This window comes from Mus pahari, chromosome 19 (genome assembly GCF_900095145.1).
Source record: "Mus pahari chromosome 19, PAHARI_EIJ_v1.1, whole genome shotgun sequence".
NCBI lineage: Eukaryota > Metazoa > Chordata > Mammalia > Rodentia > Muridae > Mus > Mus pahari.
In genome coordinates this window covers 54,901,706-54,919,902 of record NC_034608.1, presented here as the reverse complement: position 1 = coordinate 54,919,902, position 18,197 = coordinate 54,901,706, and the positions used below count along the sequence as shown (strand labels likewise).

The following is an 18,197-nucleotide window of genomic DNA, read 5'->3' as shown; positions in this document are numbered from 1 at the left end:
TTATTAATGCCCTTCTTAAAATCTTCTACTACCATCATGAGATATGTCTTTAAATCCGAGTCTTGCTTTTCGGGTATGTTGGGGTATCCAGGACTGGCTGAAGTTGGAGTGCTGGGTTCTGATGATGGTGAGTGGTCTTGGTTTCTGTTAGTAAGATTCTTATGTTTGCCTTTCACCATTTGGTAATTTTTGGCGTTAGTTGTTATAGTTGGTTCTGGTTGGAGCTTGTTACTCCTGTGATTCTGTTAGCCTCTGTCAGCAGTCCTGGGAGTTCAGCTGCCTCCTGAGTCTCCATGGTCAGAGTACTCTCCGCAGGCAAGCTCTCCTCTTTCAGGGAAGGTGCACAAAATTCTAGTGCTCACACCTGCCTCCTGACTGAAGATGTAGTCCTGAAATGGGGCCTGTCCCAGAAGATGTGTCACCTCTGCAGTTTGCACACTCACCTGCAAAGACCCTGGACACAATATTGCTCTCTCACTTGCTCTGGTGGACAGAGCCCTCCCAGGTGGCCACCTCTCCTCTTGCAGGGAAGGTGCCAAGGTGTCCAGAGCCTGAAACAGGGTCTGTCCCAGAAGCTGTGTCGCTTCTGTAGACTGCACTCTCAACTGAGCAGACAGGAGCCTGGGCGACCAGGAGCAAAGTTGTGTCTCTCACCAGCTCAGGCAGTGAGAGCCCTCCTTGGTGGATTCCTTTCCTCTGGCAGGCCTGTAAGTGTTCTTTTGTGACTGGGTTACCTCATCCAAGTTTCATCCATTTACCTGAGAATTTCATGAATTCATTGGTTTTGATTGTTTGTTTTTTGTTTTTTATTAGATATTTTCTTTACCTTTCAAATGTTATTCCCTTTCCTCATTACCCCTCTGAACACACCCCCATCCCAGCCTTAGTCCCCTTGCTCACTAACCCACCCAATCCCACTTCCTGGTCCTTGCATTCCCCTACACTTGGGCATCGGGGTTTCACAGGACCAAGGACCTCTCCTCTCATTGATGTCCCACAAAGCCACCCTCTGCTACATATGCTGCTGGAGCCTTGAGTCCCTCCATGTGTACTCTTTGGTGATTTAGTCCCTGGAAGCTCTGGGGATACTGGTTGGTTCCTATTGCTGTTCCTTCTGATATAGATGTCTCCTGAAGTCATTGTTTTTAATAGCTGAGTAGTATTCCATTGTGTAAATGTACCACATTTTATGTATCCATTCCTCTTTTGAGGGACATCTGGGTTCTTTCCAGCTTCTGGCTATTATAAGTATGGCTGCTATGAAAAACAATGAATTTATGAAATGTTTAGGCAAATGGATGGATCTGGAGGATATCATCCTGAGTGAGATAACCCAATCACAAAAGAACACACATGATAAGCACTCACTGATAAGTGGATAATAGCCCAGAAACTTAAAATACCCAAGATACAATTTTCAAACCACATGAAACTCAAGAAGAAGGAAGATCAAAGTGTGGATACTTCAATCCTTCTTAGAATAGGGAACAAAATACCCATGGAAGGAGTTACAAAGTTCAGAGCTGAGACTGAAAGAAAGTCCATCCAGAAACTGCCCCACCCAGGGATCAATCCCATAAATAACCACCAAACCCAGACACTATTGCATATGCCAACAAGATTTTGCTGACAGGATCCTGATATAGCTGACTCCTGTGAGGCTATGCCAGTGCTTAGCAAATACAGAGGTGAATGCTCCCTGCCATCTATTGGATGGAACACAGGGTCCCCAGTGAAGGAGCTAGAGAAAGTACCCAAGGAGCTGAAGGTGTCTGCAGCCCTATAGGAGTAACAACAATATTAACTAACCAGTATCCCCTCTCCCCAGAGCTAGTTTGGACTAAACCACCAATCAAAGAAAACACATGGTGGGACTCATGGCTCTAGCTGCAAATGTTGGTTAGCATGGGGGCAGGGGAGTGTATAGGAGATTTAGATAGGAAAATTGGAAAGGGGATAGCATTTGATATGTAAATGAAAATATCTAATAAAAATATGGCTATGATGAACATAGTGGATCATGTGTCCTTATTACATGTTGAGGGAATTCCTCAGTATATGCCCAGGAGTGGTATAGCTGGGTCCTCAGGTAGTACTATATACAAATGTCAGAGGAGCTACCAACCTGATTTCCAGAGTGGTTGTATAAGCTTGCAATCCCACCAGCAAATGAGGAGTGTTTCTCTTTCTCCACATCCTCGCCAGCATCTTCTTTTATCTGAGTCTTTGATCTTAGCCATTCTGGCTGGTGTGAGGTGGAATCTCAGGGTTGTTTTGATTTGAATTTCCCTGATAACTAAGTATCTTGAACATTTCTTCAGGTGCCTCTCAGCCATTTAAATTTCCTCAGCTGAGAATTCTTTGTTTATCTCTGTACCCCATTTTTTATTAGGGTTATTTGGTTTTCTAGAGTCCAACTTCTTGAGTTCTTTATATATACTGGTTATTAGCCCCTATCTGATTTAGGATTGGTAAAGATGTTTTCCCAATCGGTTGGTTGCCCTTTTGTCCTATTGGCAGTGCCCTTTGCCTTACAGAAGCTTTGTGATTTTATGAGGTCCCACTTGTTGATTCTTTATCTTAGAGCCAAGTCATTGGTGTTCTGTTCAGGATTTTTTTTCCTGGTACCTATGTATTCAAGGCTTTCCCCTGCTTTCTCTTCTATTAGTTTCAGTGTATCTGGTTTTATGTGGAGGTTCTTGATCCACTTGGACTTCAGATTTGTACAGGGCTATAAGAATCTATCAATTTGCATTCTTCTACATGTAGACCACCAGTTGAACCAGCACTATTTGTTGAAAATGCTATCTTTTTCATTGGATAGTTTTATCTCCTTTGCAAGCATCAAGTGACCATAGGAATGTGGGTTAATTTGGGGGGCTTCAATTCTACTCCATTGATTTACCTTCATGCCACTTTACCAATACCATGCAGTTTTTTGTTTGTTTGTTTGTTTGTTTGTTTCTTGTTTTTGATTTTGTTTTTAATCACTATTGCTCTGTAGTAGAGGTCAGTGATGTTGACTCCCCCAGGTGTTCTTTTATTGTTGAGAATAGTCTTTGCTATCCTGAGGTTTGTGTTATACCAAATGAATTTGAGAATTGCTCTTACATATATAAAGAATTTAGTTGGAAATTTGCTGGTGATTGCATTGAATCTGTAGATTGCTTTTTGCGAGATGGCCATTTTTACTATATTAATCCTGCCAATCCATGCAAATGCTCACATCTCAATAACACTCATTTAGCTGGGAAAGTGCAGACCTTTTAGTGCCTATTCTGGCTTCTCTTTCATGTCATGTTTGACCAGAATTTTCTCTTTCCTATCTCAAGAGGCAGCTCATCTCACTCCTTCATCTTCTGTCACTTCTGAAATTCAGTTGCTATGGTCCTTTGATGCCTAATGCTATAAAAAGCTGACTCCAATATTTTCCATAAAATAACCAGAAAAACATCCAGTTCAAATGGACATTTTTTCTTAAATAGCCGATTTCGACTACCATTATGTTGAAATGTGCCCTTGTGCATAAGTCTCATAGATAAAGAGATGTTTAAATTGCCTTGCTAAGTAGACTTTACTGTATTGTTTTCAGTTTCTTGCACCATTAGTAGCTGTTTAGAGACTCATTTTCTTGGAACAGAAAATAAAATAAATTTCTACCGTGGAAAGTTCAAGTCATATAAGTTGGAGACTTCAAGCATTTTTGCCCTTCAAACTAAATCTTATTTGTGTCTTTAATAATTAACTTCAGGAAAAACTACTTATACAGCAGTTAAACAAGAGATCATTAGCTATATATACCATGGAAGATAAAATTTTTAAAATGAGTATTTTTTTACTATTCAAATGGAAAAAGGCATCCTACTTTAAGATCTTCCTTTCCAACTCCCAGCTTATCCTTTTATAAGTCAAGGTAATATTCCTTTGAGAGTTGGGGAAAGTGAGAGAGAAAGGGATTAACTGTCTGGCCTCAGGTCACAAACCATAAGATGGCTGCCTTGGGATTGCTACTCAGTGTAGAAGTCAGGGCCTCTATTGAGTCTCTGGTGCTAGACTTCTTTGATGGAAGTAAAGGCAGACAACTGTATTGCTCAATCTAACATTGTAAACACTCTATGAACAGTGACCCTAGCATGAATTGCCACTTCTCCTATAACATAAGTATTCTCAAGGAGGAATTTCCGAGGCTTTGGAGCCGAGATGGAAATTTCATGGTGGCAAGAATGTTTCCTGTTCATACTTCGGATTGCCAAGTCTTATCTTCATAGTATACAATTACACACAATCACCTGTGGTGCAGGAGGCATGTCTTTCTCTCTTAAATTCAGCTTTCTCACAACAGGAAACAGATCTAAATAAAAATTAGATGCTGACTTACATTTACTATAATGGAATCAAACCGGTATAGGAGGTACGCAAATAATTTGCTTATTCCCTGCAGTCCCATGTTTATTTCTCTACATGGTATCCAACATTTATGTGATATGGTTAATAAAATTGTTAAATGTCATACTTAAAAAACAGTAATATCAGTTATATCACTTTAAACATACAATTTGATTCTATCTTCATCTTTAACATCAGATTACCATTAGTAGTCAAAGATAAACTGGTCTTACTAGGTTCTTAATATCTGTACTTGGCCTACAGGAAACCCATCCACACATGCATGTGTGTTTTTATCTGTGTGTGTGTGTGCGCGCATGTGTGTGTGTGTGTGTGTGTGTGTGTGTGTGTGTGTGTTTGTACATGTATGATGTAAGAGCTGCAGATATATATGTGTGCACACAAGTTCCTGGACTCTTTTCCTGACAAAATCTAGAAGTTAAAAAGCCATGTCCCATTAGTATTCTATAAACTCTCCATCCTTGCACCCATTTTATATTGTCTCAATCCCTTCTCAGACAAGGTAACAAGGATATAGTGATATGGCAAATACTTTGTTGATTATATTTTACTCATTCCTACAGATAATTATCATTACTTTGTAGAAAATAAAATGGAACATTACTCAATTGGTTTTAGTGTTGTTGCATAATTTAGAAGACTAATCATTTGCATTGTAAATCTTACTGATTTTCTTCTTTAGTCTCATGGATATAATTGTGGTATAATATTTGTAGTTCTTCCTGTTCATACGGAAGAATACCTCAACTAATAAAATTCTCTCGTACCTTCCTTTTTCCACTTTCATTTAAGAAGATAATCAAACCTCATAAATAAATTGGAAAAAGTATTTGGTAGAAACCTGAAGACTATAACAATGTCTGCAGATATTCTAATTCCGGGGTACTGGCATCTAAGTGAAGGAAGTTGGTAGTAATCAGCCTCTGAGGAATGATGAAGAGAAGGTTTATTTTAGGACTATCACATCCAAGACAGGTTCCGAGAAATTAAATTCAGTAGAGTGAATTCTATTTCTATTATAAGGTGTTGTATTTCTCTACAGTAAAATCCTGGTGACAAAGATCAACCAATAGTTAGTAAGTTATCATATTCATATCCTTCTACACGTGTTCCATTGTCATTACCTCTAACTCATCAGCTATTAAGTGCTTCTTTCTTTGATCCAAATTTTATAACCCTGAAAGTTACTCCTGTATTACTTTTTCAAGTCTTTCCTTTCTATATCTGGTTCTGTATGTGAACTTGAACTTATGCCAAGTTGTTCCTCCAAAGCCTGACTGGATCCACATACTCGTGTGGATTCTGGTGTGTTTATTCCTTTTATTTCTCAAAAGCTGCCAGTTTTTCTTTAAATTTTAATTTGTACTGTATTCTAAGTCTGAAAATTCTCACAGAGCATTAACCTCTCTTACAAAACACAGATGATTTTGGAATCCCCTGTTACATCTCTGTGAGGCACTCTGTTTCTGTTTTAAGTGTTCATCATTTTTTACAATGGTTAGTGTTTGGTATCAACTCTAATATTATATCATACATATGGATTGAAATTTGCATTTTATTTTTTTCTTTAACCATGTTATTTTTGACATGTTAATTTTTTCTGTGTGCTTGTTGTACTTTCATAGTACATTAAATCCTTAAGTGTCTAAATCTTGAGCTAACCTCTCACATCAATGTCAATTCATAGAACTACTGTCTAATCTAAGAACACTCTTTGCCACTTTTACTACTGTTCCGAATTCTATTTAGTGCCCTACATAGAATGTTTAATACCCGTGTTACATTGTTGGACTGTTTAGTTAATCCCCAGGATTTTACTATCTTATATGATTTCCCCCTTCTGTATCTTCTACCTTTCTGTATCAGTAACAAGTAGACTGCATTGTTCTAATTTCTTTCTAATTCAGCTCAAGAGACTTTCTGAATTTCCCAGGGCTACATAATTAGTTATGAGTCATGTTAAGTTACTCTTGATTAACCATTCTCTTCTAATTTTTATAACCTATACTCTATAGGAGACAAAATTGATTACATTAGAATCATATTCTTATACTTTTGGATGAAATATTTGAAAGCTCAAAAAATATATTTTGATTTGCCCAGGTAACTTTGATTTAACTTTTAAATGCCTTGATGGAAATTTGAACAAATTATTGCATTTTAAAGGTGATTTTTTTCTTAATTGGAGAAATTACAAAATCCCCATGTAAAACAGTTCTGCACTGAGTTACAGAGAGAGGGACTTAGATCCATTTACCTTATTCAGAGACATCAGCATCTTGATCTAAGAAGGCAGATGCACTGATTTATGTAACCAAGAAACATTAGGCTTTGGATGGATTCTGATTATTTCTGAATATGTGAGATGTGATGCAAAAATTATGCACCACAAATAAGACAAAAAAGATCCAAATCGATTCAAGTTGTTAAGAGAATTGGAGGTTTGAGAGCATTGACTTCATATTGCAAAAGGAAGATAGTAATTAGCCAAAGAATCATCATGGTACGATGAAGCTGTCTCTCAGGGAATGGAAATGATCTTTTTTTTTTCCCTACTATTGGACAAAAATCAAAGCTGATCATGTTGGTGTCAATAGAGTAAAGAAGGTGGGAAACTCTACACCTCATATTCTGTGGTCTTAGTCAAAGTTCACGGGTACTACAATGGCTTTGTTTACTTTCTTATCATCTATAATAACTGTATTGTAAATACACATAAAGTTTGTGTTTGGCATTCATTCACAAAGACAACCATCACAAAACCAGAAAATTTTCAGAATTTCAAAAAATTACTTTCAGGGCCGATGAGACGGCTCAACGGTTAAGAGTATTGACTGCTCTTCCAGAAGTCCTGAGTCCAATTCCCAGTCACCACATGGCTCACAACCATCTGTAATGAGATGTAACGCCCTCTTCTGGTGTGTCTGAAGACAGCTACAGTGTATTCATGTATATAAAATAAATAAATCTTAAAAAAAGAAAAAAACTTTCAAACCGGGCTGTGGTGGCACACGCCTTTAATCCCAGCATTTGGGAGGCAGAGACAGGCAGATTTCTGAGTTCGAGGCCAGCCTGGTCTACAGAGTGAGTTCCAGGACATCCAGGGCTGCACAGAGAAACCCTGTCTCAAAAAAATAAATAAATAAAATAAATAGATAGGTAGATAGATAAATAAAAATAAAAAAAATAAAACCTTTCTGTCCTAAGTATTTTAGATGAATCACATTCAACCTATATTTCTTTGCATTTGTTTAGGAGGTTCCTTAGAATGAAAGTTCAAGATGAATGAAAAATATATCTATTTTATTTGCCATTTTTGTACTGACCCTAGGGACTCAAGGTATTTGACAGTGTGACCAGACAAGAGTTTAGTCTCTTCTTTGGCACAGTTTAAATGTAACTCTAGCCCCTTAGAGCCGTGTCTGCTGGGATGGTCAATGCTTCACTCTTCTGGCCACAGAGAGTTTTCGGCACTTGGAAATATTTGGATCTCCAATTTCATTTTGGAAAGGAGCTTCTAGGGTAAACTGTACCATCATTATTTCTGTAGTTTCTGTTCTCTGAAGTATCTGTGAAGAAAAGGGATATGCGCTGACTGACAAGTCAAGTTAGATTCAGGAAACACTACTGATTCCACAGCTATGTAAAGACAAGACTAATTAAACAAAAATTTTCCTTGTTTCCAATCCTAGTTTTATTTTTATACTGATTAGCAGCAGGCACATTTTACAAGTCTTTTACTGATCTCCAAAATAGCTGTGCATGCTTAAATTATTTTAAGAATAATCATTTATTATTCTTTTTATTTTGAGCATACCATAATTTGTAACTGAAATATAAACTATAACCAACATGAGCAAAACATACATATAAGTGAAATTATTACTTTTCAATTAAAAAAATCTCATAAGAATTAATAAAATAAAATTTCATTATTGTATACTTAGGAAATTATCAAAGATTTCCTTAGAAAATAGTCATTGGCTTCTTTACCTTTGGTTATAGGTTGTAGCAGAGTGAAAACAGAATTGCCTTTGGGAATAAGTTTAGAACTTTAATTTATGTATATTAGCAAGGAATATCATCTTTCCTTGCTGAAATCTGACCCGGCTACATCATTACATCACTATGTGGTATATGGTGTCCTTTAGTGCTTCATATTTTGTGCCTCATTTCAATATTCCTCAAACAAATGACCAACAACTTTTGGGGATTTAGCAGGTGTTAAGTGATGGAGCATCGATTTATTTAGTGACACAGTCAGTAATAAATTGCCCTTGCATAAGTAGATGACCTCCCACCAATGCTTGGATAAGAATCTCTAATTAAACTCAGTGGGTCACAGATACACACAAAGAAAAATTTGGACAGAGACTTGCTGGGAGACAGTTGTCAGCTAGAGGGGGAACTGGCAGAGGGGGAATGGAGGAGTTACAAGAACAAATTTCATTAATAAAATAATTAAACTTAGAAAATATACAATGCTAAATTCATATGGTGTACTCTAGATTATAACTATTTTTCCTTCTATAGTTTCCTGAAAACATACTATTTTTATGGACAAGTCTGCACTAACCAATATATATGATGTCTTTTCAGAGAAAGGGATAAAAGCTTAATGTTTAGAAATAGAGATACCTGGACCCAGGATGAGATCTGAGTCTCCATAGACACTTTCTTGAAATTAAACAGGCTTGCCTGAAAATAGTGTGTGTCATTGGAAGAATCAACTAAAAGGCTATGTCAGTAACATAGACAATGTTAATTTGAGAGTATTCTCTGGGCATTTTTTTTTTCTGAGTTTTATACAATTTAAATATGAAAAGATTGGTTTAATTTTTATTAAATATAAAGATTGGTTTTATTTTTTAATCTTTCTCTCTCACTTCCTCCCTCCCTCCCTCCTTCCCTTCCTGCCTCCCTCCCTCCCTCCCTCCCTCCTCTCTCTCTGTTTTTATCTCTCTCCCCTCCTCCATCTTCCTATTCAACTTTCTCTGCCTCTCCCTCCATGTGTATTCACTCCTCTTGATTTTCTCCTCTTTACATTTTGCAACTTCCTTTCATCCTTCATGTCTACCTTGCTTCCATCCTATTCTCCCTAAAATTCTTTTTATCCCTACCCACCCTCCAACTTTCTCTTCCTCAAACACTTCATCTTTTTCTTCCTTTCCACCATTATCCCATCCTCCTACACTTCTTTCTCCTGCCCCCTTTTCTCTATCTTGTTCTCTTTCTGCCTTTCTTTCTATCCAGATGACTCGAGAACAATACATACTAGCCACACAGCAGAACAACCTGCCGAGACCTGAAAATGCACAACTCTACCCTGTGGGGATTTATGGATGGCGAAAGAGGTGCTTATACTTCTTTGTCCTTCTGCTGTTGGTTACCATGATAGTTAACTTAGCCATGACAATATGGATATTGAAGGTTATGAATTTCACTGTGGTAAGTACCACCACAATTTTACCTCTATTGCTTTGGGATTAAAAATAGTCTAACTTTATTATTATTATTATTAAAGAAAATGATTTAATTCACTTTTTATAAATATATACCTTTAATTCTTCAAAGTGACTTACATTTTACTTTAGCATTACTTTGAATATATTTAGTTATGATGTACATATGATAATCTACCTGCCATTTAAGCATGGAAAATTTACATTAAAATAGAACAGTATCTTAATTCATAAATAATTTAGTATTATTTATAAAATAAACATTATTCAATGCTTGTTATACTTGAACATCCAAAAAATAGTTCTTAGATTTTAATGTTGTAAAATATAACTGCTTTGGATTATTCTTGATATAGATCATGATTTTATATTTATCTTTATTTGTCTTTATTTGTCTTATAAACCCTGGACACATTCCAGTGATGTATAGTTCATGAAGTATGAATGTCATCAAAGGTTATACACTTCTTTCAGAACTTGTGCTTGGTATATAAAATATAAAACATAAATGGCCTGGAAATAAAAATATTTTATGATAATTAATAGCTTAATAGCACTTTGACCCTGGAATGTATTGGAAAGTTTGGATTCAAATTACTGAACATGCATAATAAATCCATGTTTATGACTTACATAAGAAAAACTCATTGTTTTAGAAGAGTCAAGCATAGCTCAGTTTCTATTTTCAAACTCAAGGCTTCTACATTTCAAGTCATCTTTTGTTATATAATAAAATAACCATGGTTTCTTTTATTAAATAATTCTTTTGTAGATGGCAGATTCTTTTGAACCAAAGAAGTTGAATAGTGCCCATGTTTTAATTCTTACTTAGTACTGTGACAGGCAAGGGAAAGCAAGTTGCAACATATTTACAGAATGACATGAAATGTATACATCTGTGTATATGTTTTCCTTTTACAAATGTAGTACATAATGTAGAATGGATGGAGGGATCATGACACGCTATGGTGTCTTTGATCACACAGGTTAGGATCTTTATGGTCAGGTAGTTATATCTTACTACTTACACTCTTCTTAGTCTTACTTTTTACATTTTCAAAGGTAAATCTCAAGTTGTCTGTTATGACTTTGTTGAATTCCATGTATGGAGCAGGTTGTTTGTTATTTCAACTCAACTGCATACTGATTTAACAACAACAACAACAACAACAACAACAACAACAACAACAACAAAATAACAAAACTATTTTCTTTTTGACTTTGTTAATTCAATATTCTACCCTGAAACAGAATCTCAAAGTGGAAACGAGCTAAGCCACATGTCACAGTGCAGAATCCTGCACACATATGCAGATGGAGCCCGTGTGGGCAGGTGGCCTAATTTTCCCATCCAGAGAAACAAAGTATTAAACCACAGTCAAAGAAACGATATGCATGAGAAAAATGATCCCAGAAATGATTCCATTTGTTCAGAAACATTGCAGATACTGAAAAGAAAACAGAAAATATAGACAGAAAACCTGAGCAAGCAGAAAGTTCATGTGTCATCATTCTTAAAAAGAAAACAAACAAACAAATGAAAAATATTTTAGAAATAGTTTAGTGTCTATGATCTTTGATCAGAGCAGTAAGTAGTCCTGTAGGAGGTAAGGTATAAAGATGAAGATTGTTATGAGTGTCACTGGTGATTGTTTCTAAAGTCACCATGGTTCATCAGCTGGCAAAGTTTCTCTTAACCTCTGGATATATTTGGGTACAGAATATGTATTCTGTGCTCTGCTTACATGTTTGCTGATGGTTGCATCATTCATTGATTTATTACAATAGTGAGGGACATATTCATAGGTCTTAAGAACCTTTCCTCCTAGCAGGAGTGGGTGGGTTGGGGAGCAGGGGGAGGGAGGAAGGGATGGGGGTTTGGGGAGGGAGAACAGGAAAGGGGATAACATTTGAAATGTAAATAACAAAAATATCTAATTAAACAAAAGAAGAAATAAACCTTTCCTCTTACTTTAAGTACCAGCTAAACTAGTGTATGCTAATAGTACCATTTACATTTTTCTTACTAGTTCAAACCCACATAAAACCAAACACCTATTATTTAAATATAATGTAAAGAAAGTTTATACAAATGTAATATACAGAATTTATATTCATAAAAATATATCTATATAGCATCTACAAATTTGGCTACCTGGTCAAGGTGTTTTCATTTATTATTAAAATGTTTAAATCAAAATATAATTACAATATAAATCCTGTGAAGGTATACTTCCCCCACAAACTGTGATTACAACGAACAGAGCAACATAAATATATTTTAATAAATAAATGAATATTTTAACTATTACAATTTCAATAGTTTAGTTTCTTACCTCAAAGGCCATCAGTCAAAAGTTTATGAAAGAGTACAGCAGCTCCATCTGGAAAAGTCTGCTTCTATCCAGGGAACTGCATTGTGGAAATCTTTAGCTTCAAGCCAGGTTAGCTTCAAAATGTATTTAAATTAATTAGAAAGGGTAGTAACCACATAATTACATGGCTGCATGCCTTACACTCCCAAGGATATCACCCCATGCTGAACCAAGGTTTACAAAGTCATTCTTGAGACATAATTGAAAGTAACACCTGAGTTTCCAGGATTCTTGTAAGCCTTGGGGTTCATGTCACCCATGGAGCTACATTATTTGAGCCCCCTGCTGGCCTAAATGTAAATGCCAGAATATACCTATTAGTCCTGGGGTGAATAAAAAGTGATAGCATCCCTTTTTTAAAATCTTGGTTTTATTTTCATTTGTCACATTTCCCTTCATCTCCTCTTTAAATCTTGATTTTACCAATACTCAAATGAAACTGCCCTTTCTTTAAATACTGAACTATTTGCAGAGTGTCTCATGCAAATGAAGCTTTGATTGCATCGGGATGTTTCCAGTTAACACTCTGGTATAGGTATTGATAATTTTCAGAGAAATTCAGAATTCCTTAAGTCATTGAAGATTATTTCAGTCTTAAATAGAATAGATTAAGATAAATATAGTTGAAAACTCTGAACTAATCTGAATCCACTTACATAGAGCAGTAAAAATAAACTTTATAGTTTTACTCGTACAGAGCATACCAGACCTAGTTGTTGTATTTTGACAAGGGACAGAGCTAAGAAAATTATTTGGGGAACTTTAATTTGTCTATACAACACACATTTCATTTTCATTATAAGTGTTATCACCCAATACATGGGAAAATACAGGTTTTAGCATCCTTTAGTTGAACAAAGTAGGCATGTTATTGTTCTCAAATTATTGTGTTTTCAGCACAATAGACTGACAAAATGTTTTATAATGATGCGTAAATTCTGTCATTTTGGGTTTTCTTTCTTTTTTAATTTCATTTTCCCTTTCCTTTATTGGATAATTTCTTTATTTACATATCAAATGGTATTCCCATTTCTTATTTCCCCCCTAATACAAATAGCCCTAAATTCTTGGGCAAATGGATGTATCTAGAGGATATCATCCTTAGTGAGGTAACCCAATCACAAAAGAAGTCACTAGATATGCACTCACTGATAAGCGGATATTAGCCCAGAAACTTAGAATACCCAAGATACATTTTGCAAAACACAAGAAAACCAAGAAGGAAGACCATCGTGTGGATACTTCATTCCTCCTTAGAATAGGGAACAAAATACCCATGAAAGGATATAGAAACAGAGACAAAATTTAGAGCTAAGATGAAAGGATGGACTATCCAGAGACTACCCCATCCGGCGATCCATCCCATCATCAACCACCAAACCCAGATACTAATGCACATGCCAGCAAGATTCTGCTGAAGGGACCCTGATATAGCGGCATCTTCTGAGGCTATGCCAGTGCCTGGCAAACACAGAACTGGATGCTCACAGTCAGCTATTGGATGGAACACAGGGCCCCCAATGGAAGAGCTAGAGAAAGTACCCAAGGAGCTGAAGGGGGCTGCAACCCTGTAGGTGGAACAACAATATGAACTAACCAGTACCCCATGAGCTCATGTCTCTAGCTGCACATGTAGCAAAGATGGCCTAGTCGACCATCATTGGGAAGAGAGGCCCCTTGGTCTTGCAAACTTTATATGACCCAGCACAGGGGAATGCCAGGGCCAAGAAGTGGGAGTGGGTGGGTAGGGGAGCAGGTGGAAGGGAGGGTATAGGGAACTGTCGGGATAGCATTTGAAATGTAAATAAAGAAAATATTTAATAAAAAAAAATTTTAAAAAGTGGGGTACAGAGCTAAACAAAGAATTCTCAATTGAGGAATATCGAATGACTGAGAAGCACCTAAAGAAATGTTCAACATCCTCAATTGTCACAGAAATGCAAATTAAAACAGCCCAGAGATTCTGCCTCACACCAGTCAGAATGGCTAAGATTAAAAATTCAGGTGACAGCAGATGCTGCTGAGGACATGGAGAGATAGGAACACTCCTCCATTGTTGGTGGGATTGAAAGCTGGTACAACCACTCTGGAAAACAGTCTGGTGGTTCCTCAGAAAATTGGATATAGTACTACCTGAGAACCCAGTTATTACACTCCTGGGCATATACCCAAAAAGTTGCCCCAACATATAACAAGGACACATGCTCCACTATGTTCATAGCAGTCTTATTTATAATAGCCAGAAGCTGGAAAGAGCCCAGATGTCCTTCAGAGAGGAATAGATCCTTTCTTTTTTTCTTTTTAATTAATCATTTCATTCATTTTCATCTCAGGTGATATCCTGCTTCACAGGATCCCCCATCCCACCTCTGTCTTCTCTTCCTTCTTCTTGCTTCTATGAGCATGCTTCCCCACCCAGTCAATCACCCACTTCTGCTGCATCACTCCAGCATCCCTCTATGATGGGGCATCAAACCTCTATAGGACCAGGGCCTCCCTCACATTAATGTCACACAACACATATGCTACATATGAATCTGGAGCCCTGGAGCACTTCCTGTACTCTCCTTGATTGGAAATCTAGTCCCTGGGAGACCTGGGTGGTTTAGTCAGGTGACACTGTTCTTCCTATGGGGTTGAAATCCCCCTCCACTCCTCCAGTCCTTCTGCCAGCTCCCCCACCTGGGTCCCCAAACTCAGTCTGATGGTTAGAACCAAGCATCTACATCTACATTGGTCAGGTGCTGGCAGAACCTCCCAGAGAACAGCCACACCAGGTTCCTGCCAGCAAGCACCTCTTGGCAACAGCAACAAGTGTTAGGGTTTGGTGTTTGTATACTGGATAGATCCCTGGGTGGGGCAGTCACTGGATGAACCTCCCTTCAGTCTCTGCTCCATATTTTTGTCCCTGACTTTCCTTGGAAAGGAACATTTCTGGGTTAAAAACGTTGAGATGGGTTGATGGCCCCTTCTCTCCACTTGGGGCCATGCCTATCTACTGGAGGTGGTCTCTAAAGGTTCTATCTCCATTTCCCTGTGCATTTCTGCTAAAGCCATCCCAGCTGTGTCCTGGGAACCTCTCAATTCCCTGGCATATGAGACTCTCCAGTGGCTACCCTGAGTTCCTCTTCTACCACTGCAACATTTCTGGACCCTCTATACCTCGCTCCCATGGACTACTGCTGCATATGCTGTATGCGGTTGACGAGGCATTCGGATTCTCATTTTTTTTTCTTTCTTTCTTTTTTTTTGGTTTTTTGAGACAGGGTTTTTCCGTATATCCCTGACTGTCCTGGAACTCACTTTGTAGACCAGGCTGGCCTCGAACTCAGAAATCCGCCTGCCTCTGCCTCCCAAGTGCTGAGATTAAAGGTGTGCGCCACCACGCTCAGCTGGATTCTCATTTTCTGACAAATAAAATTATTCTGCTTATCAAGACGACTGGTAGTAGAAATCCAAGAAAAAGGAAATTAGTTAAAACTGCAAGTTGAAAAGCTCGGGAGAGATATAAGCAATAATTCCCTGGCTGTAAGAATGGACAAGGTAAGACTGGGTTGAAAGGGAAAATCTGAAGCTCCTTCTCCCATGATAAGTAGAACCCGGCTACAAGAGGAATTGTTGATGACAATTAATTGGTATATAATTGTAGCTCAGTATAAATGAAGGAGCTTAGAAGGTCCCTCTATATAGTCTTTTCACCTGAAGCAACGCTTTTCTTGGTTCATATCCCAGTCTAAGTACCTCATCTTTGTATTCAAAAACTGAAATTTATGTGATCATGTTGAATTTGTTTTGACAAAAGTGACAATCAAATTTGTTGATAGACATCTCCTACAATATAATTTTTATTACATATGTGGAGTAACTAGTAGTGAGGTATGGGGCAAGTTAGAAAAGTAAATGGGGGATGAATGTATATATATATATATATATATATATATATATATATGATATAGGTGTATAGATTATCAATAATAAATAATATTGAAAAGAATATGAATACAAATGCCTTGCACTAGGTAAAAGAGAATAAATAATCATGAACCCTGTGACAGAGAAGCTCATATTTATTTATGAAAATATAGTCTGAATTGAAATTTTGTGTTTTATTTTTCAAGCAGTGCTAAAGTACCATATTTTTTCATGTCATTCTTGAGACCCATGATCTTTTATCTTCATTATTAGCCTAGTGATAGTTTTCAATGCTCTCATCAATCTACCTGATGAGACTAAGTAGACTTACAATATGTTCACACTATAAGGTCCTTTCAAACCCTATCACCCATAGTCTTTAAATCAAATCACTTTTAAAGTAAAAACTTCTCCTTTCTTTTATTTTTGAATTTTATATCTAGCATATACAGGCAAAGGCTGATGTATAGCGAGTTTAAATATAAAACAACCATGTCTTGTTGTGGTGGTTATTATTGTTTTGTTTTGTTTTGTTTTACTCCTCTTTTCTCAGTGCCACACTTATATACTCAGTTTGTTTTTATTGTACTGTTTCCTGCCCTCTAGGCCAAAGACATCCTTAGTGGAACGCAAAGTTCTTATCCCCTTGTAAGGATGAAAAAAATTCCTTTTCTGTTTTAAATTTCTTAACATAAACCTCCTTTGTTTATTCATCCACTTAAAAATCTGTTTACTCTGTAGTTTTGTTGCTTGGGTGTTTAATTTCCCATCACAAACAATGATCTTACATACTTCCCCATGGACCACTATTGATGGCAGGTACACAAATACCAGGTTCTCTAACTCCTGTGGCTAAATTACAGTTCTAAGAACTTTGAAATTTAATGCCAACTTTTCTTCCCAAAGTGACTACTTTTATTATTGTCAATACTTATTTATCCTTTTAAAGACAGTGACCAGCTAAACTCACCTTAAACAAACCCCAGATCAGATGCCCTGTTTCATGAAGACTTTCATTATTTGTATCTTTTTTTCCTCTCTCTTTCTGTAAATACTTATTAGTTCCTTTTAAAAAATCACATAGCTTATCCCTGGGATAGGTTTTAATATGTAGTGGATAAGTAATGATGGTTTAGTTAATTATACTGACATTTCCTGCCATTGTAACCTGTTCCACCCAAGGTAGTATACTAAATCTTAGAATATGGTCTAACTGCCTTACACTGGGTCTGAGACAGACATGTAGAGTGTGTTACATTCAATATCTGGCTGAACATTTATGATTCAAAAAGAACCAATTTATGTTCCAGAGAGATTGCAGATTTAACACTTTTAACTTCTCAGGGTAAAATATTAATAGGAAATTATTTTAGAAAATCTACTCCAAATTGCAAACTATTTAGAAACTGGTTTTCTTTATTCAGATATTTATTTATTTATTTATTTATTTATTTATTTATTTATTCATTCATTCATTCATTACTTGTGTTACACTTATTTAAATTATAGATCAAATTTATCTTTTATTTTTTTAATTTTTAAATTATTTTATTAGATATTTTCTTCATTAACATTTCAAATGCTATCCCGAATGTCCCCAATACCCTCCACCTTCTCTGCTCCCTTGCAACTAACTCCACTTCTTGGCCCTGGCATTCCCCTCTATGGGGCATATAAGGTGACTAGACCATCTTCTGCTACATATGCAGCTAGAGACATGAGCTCTGGGGGGTACTGGTTAGTTCATATTGTTGTTCCACCTATAGGGTTGCAGACTCCTTCAGCTCCTTGGGTACTTTCTCTAGCTCCTCCATTGGGGTCACTGTGTTCTATCCACTAGCTGACTGTGTGCATCCACTTCTTGTTTGTCAGGTACTGGCATAGACTCACAAGAGACCTCGATATCAGGGTCCCTTCAGTAGAATCTTTCTGGCATGCACAATAGTGTCTGAGTTCGGTGGGTGATGATGGGATGGATCCATGGTTGGGGTAGTCTCTGGATAGTCCATCCTTTCATCTTAGTTCCAAACTTTGTCTCTGT

General features: G+C 36.9%; 1 protein-coding gene across 2 annotated transcripts in view; it reads left to right on the top strand.

Moving 5' to 3' along the window:
- Sgcz (sarcoglycan zeta) overlaps positions 1-18,197 on the top strand; it is a 1,036,342-nt gene that overhangs the window by 646,012 nt on the left and 372,133 nt on the right. Inside the window, exons 1-2 of one of the 2 annotated variants that reach the window (XM_021219044.1) lie at positions 1,764-1,768; positions 9,661-9,855. In XM_021219044.1, the coding sequence (XP_021074703.1) occupies positions 9,661-9,855 (195 nt within the window). In that variant the 5' untranslated portion in view covers positions 1,764-1,768. Of the gene's footprint in view, positions 1-1,763; positions 1,769-9,660; positions 9,856-18,197 lie in introns of those variants that run through there. The other variant, XM_021219043.2, reaches the window with a different exon arrangement.